General features: G+C 44.5%; 1 protein-coding gene across 2 annotated transcripts in view; it reads left to right on the top strand.

The window, feature by feature from the left end:
* The window catches only part of ZBBX (zinc finger B-box domain containing), a 427,325-nt gene that overhangs the window by 156,261 nt on the left and 248,051 nt on the right, over positions 1 to 23,013 (top strand). For both annotated transcript variants that reach the window (XM_073626142.1, XM_073626141.1), the window contains exon 10: positions 6,810 to 6,930. In XM_073626142.1, coding sequence (XP_073482243.1) covers positions 6,810 to 6,930 — 121 coding nt within the window. The remainder of the gene's footprint in view (positions 1 to 6,809; positions 6,931 to 23,013) is intronic.

Below are 23,013 nucleotides of genomic sequence, written 5' to 3'. Positions count from 1 at the left end.
GAAGCCCTCAGTCGGCATCCATTCCATGATTCCCTGTCAGGGAAAGATCCTCTCTCAGCAATGGCGGAGTATAGGCATCTTGGGAGCAGAAGCACATGGGACAAATTGTAAAAATGTTGCTACAGACGTTGTGAAAATTCCAAGTTCCTCTCAGGTTGCTCCTTTGTTATGGAGCAAGGGCTTACACTGACACAGCTCCAGCCCACTGTACTTGAAGATATGGAATTCACAGGTATGTCAAAATTTCTATTGTTTGTTTTTTTTTTTTTTTGTTTTTTTTTATTAAGAATTGTGTTCATTATTAACAATGACTGTGTTTGGTTAATTCATGCCATCATATTTTCCAAAATTGCTAATAGTCGCCTTAGTTCAGGGCACCTGATGGAACTCACCCAAATCCCCAAATGGTCCTTTTTTCATCCTTCATTCTTGTATATTACAGTTGCATTTAAAAGATTTCTGCCACTTTCTTTCTTAAATCACTCTTAAGAGACTTGACTTATTATTCTTTAGCCCACTGAGAAAATGCGAGCACATCTTTATTCTGTTTAATCCATATACCATACAACATCTAACATTTCTTTGCAATTCAGATGATTCTTCATCATCAAAGGTTTGCACATTAGCATTTTGCATTTATTTTCTCACTAATTACATATTTTGCATCTGAACACTCACTTGCCAGCAAACAAACTCTGTTGATGCCTTCTGCTTTAACTATATTGGGATGTTAAAGCTCCAAAGTGATGAGTTCTCATTTGCAATATACTTGCAGTATCTGTCATATACTTTGTTTTACAAGACAAGAGTGCAGTCTTCTTACTCCAGATGCTGCTAAACTAAAAATGAAACCACCATTGCCTCTATTCTAGCTGGTTATATTTTGTACAAAAGCATTTGATCATTTATGTTTACTGAAAAACCATACCATAAAAAAGGACAATGACATAGTTTTGGTTCTTGTGGCAAGAACAAAGGAAAATTATAAAGAGGTTGGATTTAAAGAATATAATAGCTAAATGTCACCTTTACAGAGAGCACAATAGTTTGAGAAACCTGGATTATCTCTGGGTCACACTGATATGAATATGTGGATATTCACAACGTCATGCCATTTTTAGTTTCTGGTGATGTTTGTTGACCCATGCTTCCTTGCATGGCCTGCCATTTTAACCTATGTCTACCCGCAAGTCAGTAGTTAGTCTCCCAGGCAGACTGGTCAAGTAAGTTATTTATTAGTTGGCTGCAAAATACCAACCATTTTTTTCACAATCTTAAAAGACCCATGTCACTGTAAACTGTCAAACACAGTAAAGCGCATGTCACGGAACATCCCACACTCCACTTGAGTGCTTCCGTCAGTATACCACTTCCTCCCAGTCTGGATACAGATATCAGATATTCCAACTGCTCCCAAGCACAAAACAAGGCGACACTTGTTTCACTGCTAACATGGATTAACTTTTTATTTTATGTTATCTCACACAAATATATACAGCAGGATGACTAAAAGCTAACCTAATTAACATGAGCTAATTATCTAATCCTTTATCCAGCCTAGGTGACTAAGAGACATGACCTTTTAGAACAGACTTCTGGTCACCGAGCTTCACACAGTACATTATACATTATCATAAGTACAACCACAGAACATTTTCTCACAATAGCAGGAGCTAATTACAATTAACAATACAAACAGTGATCTCACCCCCTCCTCAGCCTAGTCATCAACAAACTATAGTAGGAGTAGACGGTTTGTCTCCTAGCCATTGACTATTCTATACACATTACCATAAACATCAACACAGGGTTAATTAGAACAAACAATGTGTGGAATACCCTTACAACCTGTGGTGAGCCAGACTAGACTCATTTACATTAAGCATGTTATAGCAGACATCAGACAGGTGAGTGGAGTTGATATTAGCATCTCCTCACAGTATGTGTCCCAACAGTATGACTCAGTCACTATTGCTAATATGGCAAATACAGGGTCCCCAGAGTCTGTGTGTCCTGGGGGACAAGGACCTGAAGCCAAAGTAAAAACACCTCAAGGGTACCCCAAATGCCAGGGCCCATAATCTGTAGGCAAGAGGCTCACATTCAGTCCCCTCCAACAGCCTCTGTCCTGGGTGAGTCTGCCACAGCGCATAATCCTTGCATCCAAGTATTTTATAAACTCACAAAGTTGAGAGAAGTTCTTGGCAGCAGTATAGCTACACTCCAGTACACTTAACATCTGTAATAATCCTTCCTCATGCCAGGAGCTTTATTTATACATACAGTATGTGGCACTACCTCTACAAGGGCCGCAGAGTTGTGTCCCAGGTTCTTCTCCCACTAGTGCAGTGGCAGCCAGGCAAACAGCAACATTCACTCCTCTGGCTCAAAAAACAGTCTAGGGGTTGCCTTTTTCCTTTTTATTGCAGATTAACTTGAATGGGGCTTAGGGAAGCTGTGGAATATCCAGAACACTGAACAAGAATGTGAGGACACTCTTCCCTTGCAGCTACTTCTTAATACAGTCCTTTGAGCAGTGGGACATAAAGTTGACAGCACTGAGACACTATTGGCAATGTTTCAGGCCAGACAAGCCTTCATTTAGTGCACCGGGGGTTAACAGCAGCAACAGTCACTAGGATCCCTCTCTCTAAGGTTTGTACTTGTAGTCCCCAGGACTTGAATGTTCCCCATGACTACGCTCAGGGGGGCAGAGTGAAATGTGTTGGGGCATGGCCTGGTTGGAGTCCAGGCTGGGGTTGCTACTCCACCTCTTCAAGACATCTTAGATGTGCGATTTCCAGGGGCTACCCCTTTTTTTCTTGATGGCTCACTTAGACTCAGGCAAACTGACTTCTCTGTGAAGCTTCCCAACTGGACTCTTGGTAAAACCCCTCTTCCAGCTCTCACAGGATTAGCAGCAGAACAGGCTTCCCAGCTATGCACAGCTGGAACCTCGATGAAACAGGAAGGACCTTCAGCTGGACTGCCATGAAGGGGGGCAGCCCTTCCTGCTAGGAGATTATCCTCCTGTGGAAGAACCCTACTCTCCCAGACCCTAAACTATTTATGCACTCTCCCAGCCACCATCTGGGCACTTTCCCATAGGGATTGGCAGGAGCTGCAGAAATATTTAAGGTGCGCATTTGATTCTCCCATTGACTATATTCTGGAAGCTTCTAGAAGACAGGAGGAAGCAATAAAACTTTGATAGCCCATAGCAGAACAATTAATGCCTAATTAACCCTAGAAGCCTGTCTGGAAGGGTGCTACTATTTTCATTTCTATGTCAGCTTGGCATAAATGTCATTCTGGAACTTTCAGTTCTAGGTGTCCTTGTCAGACATGCTTAGCCCTATTATTTCATCAATTATGATTTATACACTGAAATTCTCTCAAGTGATTAATGAAGATTACAAACTGTTAGAAGGTTGCAGATCCTTTTGCTTCAGTGTAGACAACACATGTTGGCAGACCAGGGATGAGAACAAGATAGGCATCAGGTTTTTTTTTTGTTTTTGTTTTTTCTTTTAGACTTTTTTCCTTTTTCACCTGTTGATCCTGCCAGTATTTATTTTTCAACAGACCAAGCTGTCCAGCAGAAGTGTTAGAGCTTGTTCACATGTGTGGCAGCCCTAGTTGGCCCTCTGAAAAGTGATCTACAGAGCATAGCTTTTTAGCGGCATTTGACAGTTGATATGCATTTGATATGTTGCCTCCTCAAAGTTTGATTTAACTCTGTATATGCCACACCTCTGCACCGTAATCATTCATATTGCAAAAGTTTGCAGAGGCTTGCTATGGGGAAACCCAATAAGGCGCTTTCCCTGTGTGTCCATTCACACACAGAGCCATGGATCAGCCCCGCCCCCTCTGTCTCCTGATTGGCTCACTGGCCAATGGCTCTCGCTGCTGCCAAAAGCCAATCAGAAGTGTGAGGCCCCAGCGAGCTAAGGCTCTCGTGGACATCGCTGAGGGGGCTTAGAGGGGGGTTAGGTAATTATTAACCACTTCTGGACTGCCCGCCGTCATTATACGGGGGTACTTTGAAGAGGAGTATCATTGTTATGGCAGCAGCTAGCTGCCATAACCCCAGTATCCTCTTCTTCAGCGGGCGGTCCGCTTTCAGATAAATGTGGTCTCTGTGGTGAACTCTCCGCAAGATCACTTTTATCGGCAGTGGGAGAGGGGCCCCCTGCCACTTACCGGAGCCGCCAGCGGAGGCGATCAGGTCCCATTCAGTGTTGGGTATGGAGCTGAGTGAGGGGAAGATGGCCCCCACCCCGCTCCATACCACTGCAGAGCCAAAGTGATGTCAAAACGTCACTTCCACCCATAGCTCTTAAAGCAACATTTTATTTTTTTATTTTTTTTTTTCCCAAACAACATTTTTTATTTTAATTTTTTTATTGCATTTTTGTGTTAATATGAGATCTGAGGTCTTTTTGACCCCAGATCTCCTATTTAAGAGGTCCTGTCATGCTTTTTTCTATTACAAGGGATGTTTACATTCCTTGTAATAGGAATAAAAGTGACATTTTTTTTTTTTCTTTAAAAGAACAGTGTAAAAATAAAAATAAAAGGTAAAATAAATAAGAAAAAATAAGCGAACGCATACGTGAGTAGCGCCCGCATATGAAAATGGTGTTCAAACCACACATGTGAGGTATCATCACGATCGTTACAGTGAGAGCAATAATTCTAGCCCTGACCTCTGCTGTAGCTCAAAACATGCAACCTGTAGAATTTTTTTAAACGTCGCATATGGAGATTTTTAAAAGTAAAAGTTTGTCGCCATTCCACAAGCGGGCGCAACTTTGAAACGTGACATGTTAGGTAACAATTTACTTGCTGTAACATCATCTTTCACAATATAAAAAAAATTGGGCTAACTTTACTGTTATTCAAAAAAGTATATTTTTTCCAAAAACGGTGCGCTTGTAAGACCGCTGCACAAATACGGTGTGACAGAAAGTATTGCAACAACCACCATTTTATTCTCTAGGGTGTTAGAAAAAAATATATAATGTTTGGGGGTTCTAAGTAATTTTCTAGCAAAAAAAAAATTTAACTTGTAAACAACAAGTTTTAAAAATGGCCCAGTCCTAAAGTGGTTAATAGAATAGAATGCATGAAGGTAAAAAACCTTGTGCCTTTACAACCACTTTAAGCAGGCCATAGGCGGTTTATCTCGACCAGTTCCTTTGATCGAACCATGTATGGGCACACTGAATGTACCCAACTCAACCCAAATCTACTCAACTCAGCTTGGGTACAACCTGCTAGATTTTACATGTGATTATTGCTATTGGCTGTCATAGCAGCTACCAATAAGCACTGTCTTCTCCCAGTGAGGGTGGCTTTCCCCGCAAGGAAAAGACAGTGGCTCAGCGGGAAGGATTCCCGTCAACGCTATCTGTGTTGATGGAGGAATCGAGCGAATTGTGATTGTAGGAAAGATATTCAAACTGTCTATGGCCTGCCTTACTGTTGCTGATTGATTTATTTTTATTTTTTAAATGGTATATGTCTTACAATATTCTTTGTCTGTGCACTGCCCTCAAAATGACCATACATTGCACTTTTTCTAAACAAAGTGATAAATCATACAGCCTATGATATGTATGCATGTTAGTACTATTACTGGGCACACACACAGATACAACAGTTAGTATCTCATAAAGATTATTCAGATATAACAACTTTGAATTTTTCTTCAATTTCTTTACACAATACAAAACATTTTCCTGGATTAGTAAGCTTCTTGCATTAGGTAATTGGATGAGATTAGGCAGCTTTACATTAACAGGGTGATGTTATCATGATTTAAAACATAACCGCAGCCAATGTTTTTTGTAAAAGTTTTTTTTAAGAGAGTAGGGAAAGGTTAGAAATTCTGTCTCTTAAGTTGGCCGCTATAGATGGTTTGAATCCTCACAGGTTCAGCAGGGACCAGCTGAGATTCAATCCATCTATAGGCAGGCTGTTTGCAAGACTTTGGTACAACCAGCATGCCTGATTTCTAGCATGCAATTATTGCCAGTGGCTATAGCCGCTAGCAATAATCATTGTGTACTTCTGGCAGGGATGGCTCCACCACCAGGAGAACATAATAGCTCCGTGGGTGGGACTCCTCCATCAACACTGACTGTGTTGATTGGGGAATTGAGCGATTTTTCTATGCAAATATCACATAATCTATGCCCTGCTTTATTGTTTGTGATCCTCTTGGAGAGATTTCAATGCACTTTTTGCCATGGTGACATTTGCCCAAGAAATCAATGGAATCAGGGTTTCCGGGACTGAAGGACACAAACGGCTATTAAAATCCAACACAGTTTTTAACCCTTCTCCGGTCTTCCTAAAAAATGTTTTTTTTCCGGTCTCTGCCATTGGAGACTTCCTGTAACTGGGAGAGGAAGTGGGGTAAATATTTCCATTAGAGACAAAGACAGCAATAAAACCCTAGACAATGTTCCAACGCTTTCCAAAACTAAGGGCTCGTTTAAAACCTGTTAGTTGAGCTGCACTGTTCTGCATTCAAGTATGGTGTATGATTTTGCCATTAGTTCTTATTTAAGATTAATAATGTTCAATCAGTTCAGTTAAAAGGAACCTTTATACATAGCCAATTTATGTTTTTGGGAGGAAGAGGACCAGAATTTCCTCTATTCACAAATATAAATTTCTATGCATGAAATTGGAAATTGGCTTTAAGAATGAATACTGCACGATCTTAATTTATAAATCATTTGCTCATGTGATATGGCATTGGTGTTCTGTTTTCAAATATTAATTTTTTTCCCTAGATTCTACTTGCAATTTAGCAGTTCAGACTGTTGTGCCTGGCTTAGGAAAACCATTCCAAATTGAATTTAAAGACAGTGGCTTAAGCTACCTAGAGAAACTGACGCTGAAGAAACACAGAAGGTATGGTGTGTTTAATTTCTACCTAAACGACTTTAGTAAGCTTACCAGTGTCTTTCATTCTAAATAAAGTAATCATTATTATAATACATTATTATTTAACTCTAAATCACAAAGGCTGCTTGTTACCAATTGGTTTCAACACAAAAGGTGGTTGCAGCACCACACACAAAGCAAAACAAATTAAAACAGTGAAGTAATGTGACCAAAAGGAGTCAGAAATAAAATGTATCCAAATATAATAAAAAATAATGATAAAATGAGAGTAGAAGCAGTGGTGGTCCATAGAACTAAACAATAAGGAACGAAATGTTACTATGAAGAAATGCTGCAGTCCCATACAATTACAATCTAATTGTCAACCATGGCCAACACAGGCCTCATGCACAATGGGCCTTTGCATGTCTCTTTTGGGCCAGTTCACACTATGGGGTGTCGTTAGGTTAACACTGAAACCTGCTTCAGATTTCAAGTGCAATGCGTTTTGAAAGCGGTGCAAGAAATGTGCACAGAATGCTCTATTCCTGTGACTCCTCTACACTGTGCAATCCAGGGTAGGCATTATCCGCCAGGGGAAGAACACCGGCTACCCGCCCGCTGTTTGTATTAAAGATCCTTCTGCAGCGGGCGGGAGTCGGGAGATGAAAGAGAGCTGAAGTCGGCTCTAGTACTACGTAAGTAATATGTACGCTATGTACCATACAGTACACAGCTAATGGGGACACTTTGATTGGACACTGATGGGACACTCTGATTGGACATTGATGGGACACTCTGATTGGATACTGATGGTGACACTCTTATCAGATATATAATATTTTAAAAACATTTAACCTACTGATGCCTCAATTAATGTACGGTAATTTTATTGGTATCTATTTCTATTTTTGAAATTTACCGTACCAGTAGCTGCTGCATTTCCCACCCTAGGCTTATACTCGAGTCAATACGTTTTCCCAGGTTTTTTTTGGTAAACTTAGGTGCCTCGGCTTATATTCGGGTCGGCTTATACTTGAATATATATATATATATATTAGTAGCGCTGGTAGATTTGCGATCTACCATCTGATAGGTAAATTTAGTAAATTGCTCGTTAGGGGAAGTTAGATTTGCCTCTGTTCCAGCTTGGCTGACGTTGCATGTGTTTCCATACTGGACCGGTGAGTGTCGTTGTTACTATTGGCTAGTATTGGAAAGGCAACGTGTCAAAGCACATGGATGCTCCTCTGTCCCGGAGACAACTCGGTGGAGGTGGTCCTCCGAGTGGGATTCTGGGATATTCTGGGTATTTATGGGACAGACGCCATGTTTTAGGGTCGTTTTACAGCCACCTGCTGGCCCTCCTGGCCGACAGGTATGCGTTAGAGTGCTACCTCGTGGTCCTCCGTTCCGGAGGCCCGCATCGCTGCAGCACATGGGTGGGCCCAGAAGCTTGTCTGGGGCCTACCACAGCAGCCGAGGAATGGTCCTGAGCTGTCTATCCAGAGTGAAGAAGCTGGACAACCGAGGAGATCCCAGGGGAGGACCCGTCATGGAAGGATCACGCAGAGTGCTGGTCTGGAGAGGGGCCTGGTGACTCGGTTGGAGGACGTATCCTAAAGTAACTTTACAGCATAGTGTTGCCGGGTTTGGCTTAAAGGTTCAAGCACTGTGACTGACATTCACCGCAAAACCAATACATCCTGTGGCAGAGGATCGTACGGGTTCATCCCAAGCAAGTCTGTGGCAGAGACTTTTGTTCATGCTACATACTGGCTGCTAGGCAAGTGAGAGAGGCCTATCCAGGCGAGCAAAGAGTGTGTCCCACGAGGGGAGCGCATTCTACTGTAATATTCAACTCTAAAGGACATTTGTCAAGAATCCTACAGAAAGGTATTTGAGCTTTCCCTGCAGTTGCCCTTCTGCCTCTTTCCTGTTACTTCCTTCGTTAATTGTTCAATAAAGCATTGAAAACGTACTCAAGTGTTGGTGCTTGTATCGTCCGGAGGTAAACTCAGCGGAACCCTAGACCCGGTGCCAGTGAAACAGAGGGAAGGAAAGTGAAGGTAACAAGCCCGCTTTAAACCAGCAGCTCCGCCGAGAGTGATTGCTACATGTGGGGGCGTCGTCCGGGATTTGTTGACCGTCAATTCTCGCAACCCAGAGAAGTGTTTCACCGGGAGTTTACGGTGAGAGCTGGACTTTGTCAAAATTTTGCAGGAAGAGAAGGGGTTAAAGCTGCAGGACTTTATTTCTGAGTGCGTAGGCGGCGGGCGCCAGTGAAAGCCCGGGAGCTACGTGATCAGAGGAACAAGTGGGAGGAGCCTACCCTACTTGATACTGCGTGGGACGCATGTATGTGTTTGGCGCCAGAGGAAAAGAGAAGCTTCGCGATCATGCTGAGAAGATCAGAGTGTGGCTATGTCTTTTCCGGCGATGCAGCCAATTGTGGGACTGAGAATGTTCCCTGCAAACACCATGTTGAATACTGTGCTGACCGGAACCCTGCTTACGGATACTGGAGTTCGTTTGAAGCCGCAGGGGAGGTTTGTTCTGTATACATCAGGAGATATTGAGGGACTGGGCATGATCTGCCATCGATTTGAAGGACTGGCCGTGCATCTTCGTCCGTTTGGCTGATGTCCGCAATGTGGAGAGTACTTGTTTGTGGTGGAGCAACCTACCATGTCGCCCCGTGCTTATTGGATGGATTGGGCAACAGGTATCGCCACAGTAGAAGCTGCTACTACTACAGAGAGAGAACAGCAGGCCACCACTTTGCCTGTTGTTACTGACAATGTTCCGGAGAGAGACACTGCTGTTGCCGTCTCATCAGGGGACATTACTGTGATTTCTGCGTCCACTACACCTACTCCTGTTGTACCTGTTCAGAGGAAGGTGGGATATGTGAAGGCTTCCCGCGGCCGTCGAGGCCTACCTCAGAGGTTACCTGAACCGGAGCTACCAAAGTCCACCTCAGGAACGGGTAAGCCACTGATGGGGAATGTATCTGGGACTGTAAATAAGTATCTGCCAGCGGAAGAGTTGGGAGATTCGGAAATAGAATCCATGTCGGATCTTTCTGGTGATGACTTATTTGAGACTATGTCACAAGAGCTGTTGTGGTCACAAGGCGAAGACGTCGCCTCTGCTATGACTTTCCCTGAATGGACAGCCCTGAGTTCTGGGAAGACGTCACCCTGTGTGGAGCTGCACAGTACTGTTACTGAGACTTTACCGAAAGTTGTTAGTTCACTACAGACACCGGCTGGGTCTATGGTGAGCAAATCACTGGATTTCTGTGTGCCTCCTGGTATAGGGAAAGACAGATCTTTGCCCAATTTTGCATGTTTGCAGAGAATGTTAAACAAGCGTGTGGCTGCAGAGTATGGTTTGGAATTCCCCTATGTGCCCCAGGATATAATGCAAGTGATTGAACTTAACCGAGAACTTTGGTACAGTGAAGCTGTTTGGGACTATTTGGCTGTGCCTAAGCCTTTCCGAAAGACTGGATGTTCTGTTAAAATGGATGAATGTTTTAGTGGATTTTTTATGCACTGGAACTTCGGTCGGCACATCTTTGCTGACAAAGTGGTCATCTGCAGGCCCGGAAAAGATGACGTTGTCTATTTCATTACTACAGTGGATAAAACGGGAAAGACACTAACCTTGCCAGATCCCCGGTTTTATTGGTGATTATGGACAAAAGAACTTTGAAGTTAGATAGTTAGTGTCAGTATAAAGAGATCTTCGTGTTCAAGATCTACATATTCTGCTCAGTGTTTCAAATCCAAGGACTTCTTTTTTGCTAGCCGGATTTCCTTCATTTAAAGAAATTATTATACAGGGATGGACTCCTTAAGATTATTTTGATATAGGTAAAAAGGAAGAGAGGCTCATTTAAAAAAAAAAAAAAATGAGGCTTTGCTCCTGATATTGTACGGTATATGTGTGTGTTTAATATGTTTTCCTTTTCAGGAACTATTGGATATCCTATCAAGCTGGGAGGCTTTTCAGCTAGATAGTGAGGTTATGTACAGTCATAGGATGGTTTTGTTTACGGACGTGAACATAATGTTTTGTAGATGTAAGTCTTATAATGTCTTTCCACTGTCTTTCTTTCTTCTCTGACTATCCAAGTTATTTAAAAGCTCAAATACCTACTCCCAGGCTTGGGAGTTACTGTCATTGTTTTTGGACAGACGTTGGGGACAACGTCTACTGTAGTGGGGGGAGTAAGTAGCGCTGGTAGATTTGCGATCTACCATCTGATAGGTAAATTTAGTAAATTGCTCATTAGGGGAAGTTAGATTTGCCTCTGTTCCAGCTTGGCTGACGTTGCATGTGTTTCCATACTGGGCCGGTGGGTATCGTTACTAATGGCTAGTATTGGAAAGGCAACGTGTCAAAGCGCATGGATGCTCCTCTGTCCCGGAGACAACTCGGTGGAGGTGGTCCTCAGAGTGGGATTCTGGGTATTTATGGGACAGACGCCATGTTTTAGGGTTGTTTTACAGCCACCTGCTGGCCCTCCTGGCCGACAGGTATGCGTTAGAGTGCTACCTCGTGGTTCTCCATTCCGGAGGCCCGCATCGCTGCGGCGCATTGGTGGGCCCAGAAGCTTGTCTGGGGCCTACCACAGCAGCCGAGGAATGGTCCTGAGCTATCTATCCAGAGTGAAGAAGCTGGACAACCGAGGAGATCCCAGGGGAGGACCCGTCATGGAAGGATCACGCAGAGTGCTAGTCTGGAGAGGGGCCTGGTGACTCGGTTGGAGGACGTATCCTAAAGTAACTTTACAGCATAGTGTTGCCGGGTTTGGCTTAAAGGTTCAAGCACTGTGACTGACATTCACCGCAAAACCAATACATCCTGTGGCAGAGGATCGTACGGGTTCATCCCAAGCAAGTCTGTGGCAGAGACTTTTGTTCATGCTACATACTGGCTGCTAGGCAAGTGAGAGAGGCCTATCCAGGCGAGCAAAGAGTGTGTCCCACGAGGGGAGCGCATTCTACTGTAATATTCAACTCTAAAGGACATTTGTCAAGAATCCTACAGAAAGGTATTTGAGCTTTCCCTGCAGTTGCCCTTCTGCCTCTTTCCTGTTACTTCCTTCGTTAATTGTTCAATAAAGCATTGAAAACGTACTCAAGTGTTGGTGCTTGTATCGTCCGGAGGTAAACTCAGCGGAACCCTAGACCCGGTGCCGGTGAAACAGAGGGAAGGAAAGTGAAGGTAACAAGCCCGCTTTAAACCAGCAGCTCCGCCGAGAGTGATTGCTACATGTGGGGGCGTCGTCCGGGATTTGTTGACCGTCAATTCTCGCAACCCAGAGAAGTGTTTCACCGGGAGTGCCGGTGAAACAGAGGGAAGGAGTGTGAAGGTAACAAGCCCGCTTTAAACCAGCAGCTCCGCCGAGAGTAATTGCTACATATATATATATATATATATATATATGTATATGTATATGTGTATATATATATATATATATATATATATATATATATATATATATATATATATATATATATTGTGTATATATAATATATATGTTACATAGTAGGTGAGGTTGAAAAAAGACACAAGTCCATCAAGTCCAACCTATGTGTGTGATTATGTGTCAGAATTACATTACATATCCCTGTATATTGCGGTCATTCAGGTGATTATCTAATAGTTTCTTGAAGCTATCAATGTTCCCCGCTGAGACCACCGCCTGTGGAAGGGAATTCCACATCCTTGCCGCTCTTACAGTAAAGAACCCTCTACGTAGTTTAAGGTTAAACCTCTTTTCTTCTAATTGTAATGAGTGGCCACGAGTCTTATTAAACTCTCTTCTGCGAAAAAGTTTTATCCCTATTGTGGGGTCACCAGTACAGTATTTGTAAATTGAAATCATATCCCCTCTCAAGCGTCTCTTCTCCAGAGAGAATAAGTTCAGTGCTCGCAACCTTTCCTTATAACTAAGATCCTCCAGACCCTTTATTAGCTTTGTTGCCCTTCTTTGTACTTGCTCCATTTCCAGTACGTCCCTCCTGAGGACTGGTGCCCAGAACTGGACAGCATACTCCAAGTGCGGCCGGACCAGAGTCTTGTAGAGCGGGAGAATTATCGTTTTATCTCTGCAGTTGATCCCCCTTTTAATGCATGCCAATATTCTGTTTGCTTTATTAGCAGCAGCTTGGCATTGCATGCCATTGCTGAGCCTATCATCCACTAGGACCCCCAGGTCCTTTTCCATCCTAGATTCCCCCAGAGGTTCTCCCCCCAGTGTATAGATTGCATTCATATTTTTGCCACCCAAATGCATTATTTTACATTTTTCTACATTGAACCTCATTTGCCATGTAGTCGCCCACCCCATTAATTTGTTCAGGTCTTTTTGCAAGATTTCCACATCCTGCGGAGAAGTTATTGCCCTGCTTAGCTTAGTATCGTCTGCAAATACAGAGATTGAACTGTTTATCCCATCCTCCAGGTCGTTTATGAACAAATTAAATAGGATTGGTCCCAGCACAGAACCCTGGGGAACCCCACTACCCACCCCTGACCATTCTGAGTACTCCCCATTTATCACCACCCTCTGAACACGCCCTTGTAGCCAGTTTTCAATCCATGTACTCACCCTATGGTCCATGCCAATGCACCTTATTTTGTACAGTAAACGTTTATGGGGAACTGTGTCAAATGCTTTCGCAAAATCCAGATACACCACGTCTACGGGCCTTCCTTTATCTAGATGGCAACTCACCTCCTCATAGAAGGTTAATAGATTGGTTTGGCAAGAACGATTCTTCATGAATCCATGCTGATTACTGCTAATGATATCATTCTTATTACTAAAATCTTGTATATAGTCCCTTATCATCCCCTCCAAGAGTTTACATACTATCGATGTTAGGCTAACTGGTCTGTAATTCCCAGGGATGTTTTTTGGGCCCTTTTTAAATATTGGTGCTACATTGGCTTTTCTCCATTCAGCTGGTACCATTCCAGTCAATAGACTGTCTGTAAAAATTAGGAACAACGGTCTGGCAATCACCTGACTGAGTTCCCTAAGTACCCTCGGATGCAAGCCATCTGGTCCCGGTGATTTATTAATGTTAAGTTTCTCAAGTCTAATTTTAATTCCGTCCTCTGTTAACCATGTAGGTGCTTCCTGTGTTGTGTGTGTGTGTGTGTGTGTGTGTGTATATGTATGTATGTATGTATATATGTGTGTGTATATATATATATATATATATATATATATATATATATATATATATATATATATATAATATATATAATTATAATTTTCACCTAAAACAAACTACATAATCCAAATATAGGTGAACAGTAGCGCTCTATAAATAACATAATAATAATGAACAAATTAGTGCACAACAGAAATGATAAAATACACCCAAGTGAAAGAAGAAAAGAGAAAAATTGTGTAAAATTTAGACCATACAGTAGTCTAGATCTAAATAAATTTATCATAATACACAACAAAATGTACTCCTTGGAGATGGTGATCTTCACACCATTGTGCTCCTTATACCTCTCCCCATAAGTAATGCACTCACCAGAACATCATGCCTCACACTCTCGTGTTTTGACAGACAAGCAGTGTAACCCAACTGGGTAATGGATCCAACAGAGCGGTCACAGCCTCCGTGATGTTAAACAGATGAATTCGTGAGAGGAGAAAAGGCGAGCTCCACTAGTGAAGTATGTCTCAAACATTGCAAAGTTTATTAAAAATCTTCAATCATTGCGGTTACATCAAGTAAAAACAAACCAAGCATTTGATAAAATCCTACAAACGACCAGCGATATGTCAAAGATCAGTAGGCAACGTCTCACTGTAGTGCCGTATAGCCACGTCCCATCGCTGGTCGTTCGTAGGATGATTGAAGATTTTTAATAAACTTTGCACCGTTTGAGACATACTTCACTAGTGGAGCTCTCCTTTTCTCCTCACAAATTCATCTGTTTCCCATCACGGAGGCTGTGGCCGCTCTGTTGGATCCATTACCCAGCTGGGTTACATTGCTTGTCTGCCAAAACACGAGAGTATGAGGCATGATGTTCTGGTGAGTACATTACTTATGGGGAGAGGTAAAAGGAGCACGTACGGAGTGGTGTGAAGATCACTATCTCCATAGAGGACTTTTTTGTGTATTATACATTTATTTAGAAAAGGACTACCATATAGACTGAGGTCTAAATTGTACACAATTTCTCTTTCCCTTTTTCACTTGGGTGTATTTTTTTATCATTTTTGTTGTGTACTCATTTATTCATTATTAATATTATGTTATTTAGAGAGCGCTACTATTCACCTATATTTGGATTATGTAGTTTGTTTTAGGTGAATTTTTAATTTTTATATAAATAAATAATAATTATTTATATATACTATAGTGTCAAAAGTATTGTGACACTTGCCATTACACGCACAAGATCTTTAATGGCACCACAGTCTTATGCCCTGTACACACGGTCGGATTTTCCGACGGAAAAAGTGCGATCGGATTGTGTTGTTGGAAATTCCGATCGTGTGTGGGCTCCATCGGACTTTTTCCTTCGGAATTTGTGACACACAAAGTTTGAAAGCAGGATATAAAATTTTCCGACAACAAAATCTGATCGGTTAAATTCCAGTCGTGTGTACACAAATCCGATGCACAAAGTGCCACGCATGCTCAGAATAAATTGAGACGAAAGCTATTGGCTACTGCCCCGTTTATAGTCGCGACTAGGGATGAGCTTTGTATTCGAATCGAACGCATGTTCAACTCGAACATTGCCTGTTCGGTTGTTCGCCGAATTCCGAACAATATGGGCCGTTCGCACCAAATTCGAGTGGCGCGTCGCGGCCCATAATTCACTGCGGCATTGCAGTGCATTGCTGGCTGATGATTGGCCAAGCATGCACTATGACCCGCATGCTTAGCTAATCACAGCGCCGTCTATACAGAGAGCCATAATTGGCCATAGCCAGGGTGGCTTTGGCCAATTATGGCTCAGGGGGTTTAGTACACGCCCCACACTATATAAGGCCGCCTGCACGGCGGCCCTGTGTAGTGTGTTCCGGCGTTGAGAGATAGACAGAGAGACAGTGTCATTTGATTTAAGTTAGAGTAGGCAGGTGAGTCAGTTAGCTGCACTTACAGTGTATTGTGTGAATATATATATATATATATATATATATATATATATATATATATATATACACATCCTAGGTGTTGTATGTGTATATACACTGTATTCAGTTTAGCTAGATCCGTTCCTGTTATTCTCTTCCTACTACTGACAGGCAGGCAGGTGTTTTTACAGTATTTACAACTACCTGAAGAAAACTGCTGGTGTTCTTCTGATCCTATTAGCTACAGTATTTACAGTTAGTGTAGTGTGTCCTCTGCACAGTGTGCACCTAAGGCTACCTGAAGAAAATTAGTGGTGTTCTTCTGATCCTATTAGTACAGTACCACAGGCAGCTGTAGTATTTACAAGTTAGGGTCCTTTCACACTGGGGCGGTTTGCAGGCGCTATTGCGCTAATAATAGCGCCTGCAAACCGACCCAAAAGCACGAGGGCTGTCACACTGGAGCGGTGCGCTAGCAGGACGGTAAAAAAAGTCCTGCTAGCAGCATCTTCGGAGCGGTGAAGGAGCGGAGTGTATACCACTCTTTCACCGCTCCTGCCCATTGAAATCAATGGGACAGCACGGCTATACCGCCGGCAAAGCGCCTCTGCAGAGGCGCTTTGCGGTGGTCTTTAACCATTTCTCGGCCGCTATCGGGGGGCAAAACCGCCCCGCTAGCGGCCGCATAACGACGGTAAAGCACCGCTTATAATAGCGGTGCTTTACCGCCGCCCGCCCCAGTGTGAAAGGGCCCTTAGTGTAGTGCGTCCTCTGCACAGTGTGCACCTAAAGCTACCTGAAGAAAATTAGTGGTGTTCTTCTGATCCTATTAGTACAGTACCGCAGGCAGCTGCAGTATTTACAATTTAGTGTAGTGCGTCCCCTGCACAGTGTGCACCTAAAGCTACCTGAAGAAAATTAATGGTGTTCTTCTGATTCTATTAATACCACAGGCAGGCAGCTACAGTATTTACTGTTAGTGCAGTGCGTCCTCTGCACAGTGTGCACCTAAAGCTACCTGGAGGCAATTGCTGTTGTTCTGCTCCTATTAATACCGCAGGCAGCTACAATATTTACAGTTATTGTACTGTGTCCTCTGCACAGTGTGCACCTAAAGCTACCTGAAGAAAATTATTGATCTTCTTCTGATCCTATTAATACCACAGGCAGGCAGCTACAGTATTTACAGTTAGTGTAGTGTGTCCTCTGCACAGTGTGCACCTAAAGCTACCTGGTGACAATTGCTGTTGCTCTGCTCCTATTAATACCACAGGTAGCTACAGTATTTACAGTTAGTGCACCGAGTCCTCTGCACAGTGTGCACTTAAAGCTACCTGAAGAAAATTTAGTGGTGTTCTTCTGTTCCTATTAATACCACAGGCAGGCAGCTACAGTATTTACAGTTAGTGTAGTGCGTCCTCTGCACAGTGTGCACCTAAAGCTACCTGGAGACAATTGCTGTTGTTCTGCTCCTATTAATACCACAGTCAGGAAGCTACAGTATTTAGTTAGTGTACTGTGTCCTCTGCACAGCGTGAACCTAAAGCTACCTGAAGAGAATTAGTGGTGTTCTTCTGATCCTATTAGTACAGTACCGCAGGCAGCTGCAGTATTTACAATTTAGTGTAGTGCGTCCTCTGCACAGTGTGCACCTAAAGCTACCTGGAGACAATTGCTGTTGTTCTTATACTAATAATACTACAGGCAGGCAGTTGATTCTGCTAGCTGCAGTATCAGTATATATGTACATCCCAGCTTTGTGCAGCTACATCTCACTGCAGGCCATTAGTATGTCTGGAAGGCCAACAAGAAGAGGCAGACAGTCACAAGCCAATAAAAGAGGGCAAGCAGGCTCTGTGTCTAGAAGCAACAGTGCTGGTCGTGGAGACGGTGCATCCTCATCAGCACGTGGCCGTGGGACACGCTTGTCCTTTTTTTCGGCAGCTGGCCGCGTTGAGCCGCAACATGCGGAAGACTTGGTAGAGTGGATAACCAAGCTATCCTTATCCTCCTCATCCTCTCTCACCCAGGCTCAGGGTATTTTGTCTGGCAAAGCAGCTGCCAACGCGGCCTCTTCTCTCGGCTCAATGGCATCACTCACTCCTTCTAGGGCCCCACCCTGTCATCCTGAGGAGTCCCCCGAACTGTTTGACCACAGTGTTGGGTACATGCTCCAGGAGGATGCCCAGCAATTTGAAGGCTCCGATGTTCGTACCCAGCTAGAGGAAGGCAGTAACGTGAGCCCAGAGAGAGGGGGTGCCCAAGAAGGACAGCAATCTGGCAGTCATGTTCCCCCAGCTGCAGCATACTGCCAGCTTTGCTCCAGTGATGAGGGAGGGGATGATGAGGTCACTGACTCCACGTGGGTGCCTGATAGGAGAGAGGAGGAGGAGGCACATCACTAACGAGGCAGGATGCCCTCCAGGGGCCAACTTAAGGGCAGCACACTGACTGCATCACACCGCAGAGCTTCGCATGTGCAGGGCGCTGCTGTCTCTGCGCGTTATTTCAAAAGTTCTTTGGTGTGGGCCTTTTTTGAGACGAGTGCATCAGATCCCACTGCTGCTATTTGCAACATATGTCTCAAGCATATCTCTCGTGGACAAAACCTCTCCCGCTTGGGCACCACATACTTGACTAGACATATGTTGACCTGCCATGCAGTTCGTTGGCAAGCGTACCTAAAAGACCCACACCAAAGAACAAAAAAGACCTCTCCTTGCTCCTCATCAGCTGGGATCTCCAACCCCACTATACCTTCACTCCTCTCTGAGACCTGCACTGAGAGGATTGAAGGTGTAGAATTAGGTGTGTCACAGCCAAGTACTTGGAGGCATTCTGCTATCGGTACACCAACGTCAGATTGTACCAGTCAAATTTCCCTGCCCGAGCTGCTGCACCGCCGAAAGAAGTTTGCTCCCAGCCATCCACATGCCCAGCGGTTGATTGCTAGCTTGGCAAAATTGCTAGCACTTCAACTGCTGCCTTTTCAGTTGGTAGACTCTTCCCCCTTCCGTGAGTTTGTGGAATGTGCGGTTCCTCAGTGGCAGGTTCCGAAACGCCACTTTTTCTCACGGAAGGCGATTCCTGCTCTCTACCGGCATGTGGAAGGCAATGTCTTGGCCTCGCTGGACAGGGTGGTCAGCGGTAAGGTGCATATTACTGCTGACTCATGTCCAGCAGGCATGGACAGGGACGTTGCCTATCTTTCACCGCGCACTGGGTGACTCTTCTGTCAGCTGGGTAGGATGCAGGACAAGGTGCAGTAGTGTTGGAGGTTGTTCTGCCACCACGCCTCCAAAATACTACTAGTGGTGATTCTGCCACACCTTTCTCCTCCACCCCCTCCTCTTCTTCTTCCTCCATGGCCTCTTCCTGTGCTGATTTGACTTCCGAACCAGCGGTGCTCCGTAGGCGTTCAAGGGGCTATGCAAGCACGCAGGCCAAAAGATGCCATTCGGTGCTTGAGCTGGTGTGCTTGGGGGACAGGAGCCACACTGGGGCAGAGATTCTGTCAGCTCTGCTGGGGCAGGTTCAGAGGTGGTTGACGCCACGCCAGCTTAAGGCAGGTATGGTGGTTTGCGACAATGGCACCAACCTCCTCTCCGCCTTCCGACAGGGACAACTGACCCATGTGCCCTGTTTGGCTCACGTCCTTAACTTGGTGGTGCAGCGGTTCTTGGGCAGGTACCTGGGCTTACAGGATGTCCTGAGACAGGCCAGGAAAGTCTGTGTGCATTTCCGCAGGTCATATAATGCCAGTGCTCGGCTGGCTGACCTCCAAAAGGAATCTGTGACATGCCCTCCAGGTGGAACTCAACGTTGGCCATGCTGCAGCAGCTGCACACGCAGCAGAGGGCCATCAATGACTACCTGTGCAACTATGGCACCAGGACAGGGTCAGGGGAGCTTGTTTTTTTTTTCCCCACGCCAGTGGACCATGTTCAGGGATGCATGCACTGTCCTGTCACCATTTGAGGAGGCCACGAGGATGGTGAGCAGTGACAGTGCATGCATCAGTGACACTGTCCCTCTTGTCCACCTGTTGGAGCACACGCTGCGTGGAATAATGGACAGGGTACTTGAGGCAGAACAGAGGCAGGAAGAGGAGGACTTCCTTAGCTCTCAAGGCCCCCTTTATCCAGACAATGTTCCTGCGTGCCCGCCGATCACACAGGAAGAGGAGAAGGAAGAGGAGGATTGTATCAGCATGGAGGTGGAGCCTGGCACTCAGCATCAGCAGCAGTCTTTAAGGGATCATTTACAGTCCCAAGAAACCCGTGGACTTGTACGTGGCTGGGAGGAGGTGGCTGCGGATCATGTCCTCCTTAGTGACCCAGAGGACTCCGGACCGAATGCCTCAGCAAACCTACGCTGCATGGCTTCCCTGATCCTGCAAAGCCTGCAGAAGGATCCTCGTATTCGTGGTATCAAGGAGGGGGATCAATACTGGCTGGCAACCCTCCTTGATCCACGTTACAAGGGTAAGGTTGCGGACCTTATCTTCCTGTCACAGAGGGAGCAGAGGATGAAACATCTTCGGGAGGCTTTGCAGAAAGGTCTGTGCAATGCGTTCCCAGAGACTGGGAACGCAGCCCCAAGTTATGATCGGTTCCAGCAACCATCGCCAGTGTCTGTTTTACATGGTGCAGGAATACCTAGGGGCAAGATCTGACTTGGACACCTTTCCCACCGAAAATCCTCTGGGTTACTGGGTCTTGAGGATGGATCGCTGGCCAGAGCTTGCATAGTATGCAATTGAGCTACTGGCCTGTCCTGCATCCAGCACTCTTTCGTGAACGCACATTCAGTGCTGCTGGAGGTTTTGTAACCGATCACAGGGTGCGCTTGTCCACCGACTCAGTCGATCGACTGACCTTCATAAAAATGAATCAGTCTTGTATCACCACCAGCTACCAAGCACCTGATGCTGATGTAACCGAATAATTTTTTTTGAAATGTCAGATCCCTTCAAGACTGCCTACTCTAAGACTGATGCTGAGTGACTATCATGTTATGCTGAGTGACTATCCTCTTCCTCATCAATGATCATGCTGATAGCTTGTAAGAATATTTTTGGTTCTGGGTGCCGCTACCAGTGGCTAAGGCCCAATTTTTTAGCCCCTGTTTAACAGGGGCGTGTAATTACAATTTTTGATGCAATATTTTGCAAGGAGGGTTTGTTGCTGCGCTCCAACTAGAGTATCTGTGAGGGGTTGCAGTGTTGTGGCACCAGTGCCTAAGGCCCAATTTTTCTGCCCCTGTTCAACAGGGACATGTAATTACAATTCTTGATCTAATATTTCACAGCAGGGCCCGTTCCAGCAACCACCAAGAGTAACTGTGAGGACTTAGTGTTGTGGCACCAGCACCACCACCACCAAAGGCCCAATTTTTCTGACCCTGTTCAACAGGGGCATGTAATTACAATTCTTGATCTAATATTTCACAGCAGAGCCTGTTCCTACTCCCACCAAGAGTAACTGTGAGGGCTAACAGTGTTGTGGCAACACCAACACCTAAGGCCCCAATTTCTGCAGAGTATATAGGGCAGGCCCCTGTTTTCAAACATCCAACTTACAAACGACTCCTACTTGCATATGGAAGGAGACAACAGAAAGTGAGATGAAATCTACCCCTAGGAAGGGAAATTCTCTCCTGTAAGAGTTAATATGGGAAAAACGTGTCTCCTTTCCACTGATGCTTTATCACCAATCCTTGTTTCACTGAAAACCTCAAATTGTCAAAAAACATTTGTCATTGGGACAGAAAGTGAGGTAAAATCTTCTGAAGAGGTGCACAGACAGCAAAACAAATGTCACAGGGGTGATAACCCTTCCCTTTGTTTTCCAAAAAGCTTAAAAATAGATTTTTTGGCTGGAGCTACACTTTAAAAATGTACCAGTTCAAAATTACAAACAGATTCTACTTAACAACAATACTACAGTCCCTGTCTTGTTTGCACCGCCTGTATACTGCTATTCAGAGGGCCTGGGGCCCCACGCCTTTCCTTTTTTTAATTTGGGTGCGGGGTTCCCCTTAATATCCATACACGACCCAAAGTGCCTGGTAATGGACTGGGGGGGGGGTACCCATGCCGTTTGTCTCACTAATTTTCATCCATATTACCGGGACCGGACATTACATTAATGGGAAACACACGCCACTTTACAGGCATACTATAGACACCCCCCAGGTACGATATTTAAAGGAATATTTCACTTTTTTTTGGTTCACTTTAAGCATCATTAAAATCACTGCTCCCGAAAAAACGGCTGTTTTTAAAACTTTTTTTGCATTGATACATGTCCCCTAGGCCAGACCCGGGTCCCCAAACCCTTTTTAGGACAATACCATGCAAATTAGCCTTTAAAATTAGCACTTTTGATTTTGAACATTCGAGTCCCATAGACTTCAATGGGGTTCTAACGTTCGTGCAAATTTTTGGTCCATTCGCATGTTCTGGTCCGAACCGGGGGGTGTTCGGCTCATCCCTGGGCCCGGCGTACATGTTTTACGTCACCGCGTTCAGAACAATCGGATTTTCCGACAACGTTGTGCGACCGTGTGTATGCAAGACAAGTTTGAGCCAACATCCGTCGGAAAAAATCCATGGATTTTGTTGTCGGAATGTCCGATCAATGTCCGATCGTGTGTACAGGGCATTATTCTGTAGGGGTTAAATAGCTATATTACCAAAAGTATTGGGACGCCTGCCTTTACACGCACATGAGCTTTAATGGCATCCCTGTCTTAGTCCGTAGGGTTCAATATTGAGTTGGCCCACCCTTTGTAGCAATAACAGCTTCGACTCTTCTGGGAAGAATGTCCACAAGGTTTAGGAGTGTCTATGGGAATGTTTGATTATTCTTCCAGAAGCGCATTTGTGAGGTCAGGCACTGATGTTGGAAGAGAACCTTTGTAGCTATTTGACTAGCAAAACTGCTGATATATTTGTTTTGTGTGAATGGGGG

The sequence above is a fragment of the Aquarana catesbeiana genome, linkage group LG04, assembly GCF_042186555.1.
Source record: "Aquarana catesbeiana isolate 2022-GZ linkage group LG04, ASM4218655v1, whole genome shotgun sequence".
In the NCBI taxonomy this organism is placed as follows: domain Eukaryota; kingdom Metazoa; phylum Chordata; class Amphibia; order Anura; family Ranidae; genus Aquarana; species Aquarana catesbeiana.
The sequence above is the reverse complement of the archived record's forward strand: the minus strand, read 5'-3'. Positions and strand labels throughout refer to the sequence as shown.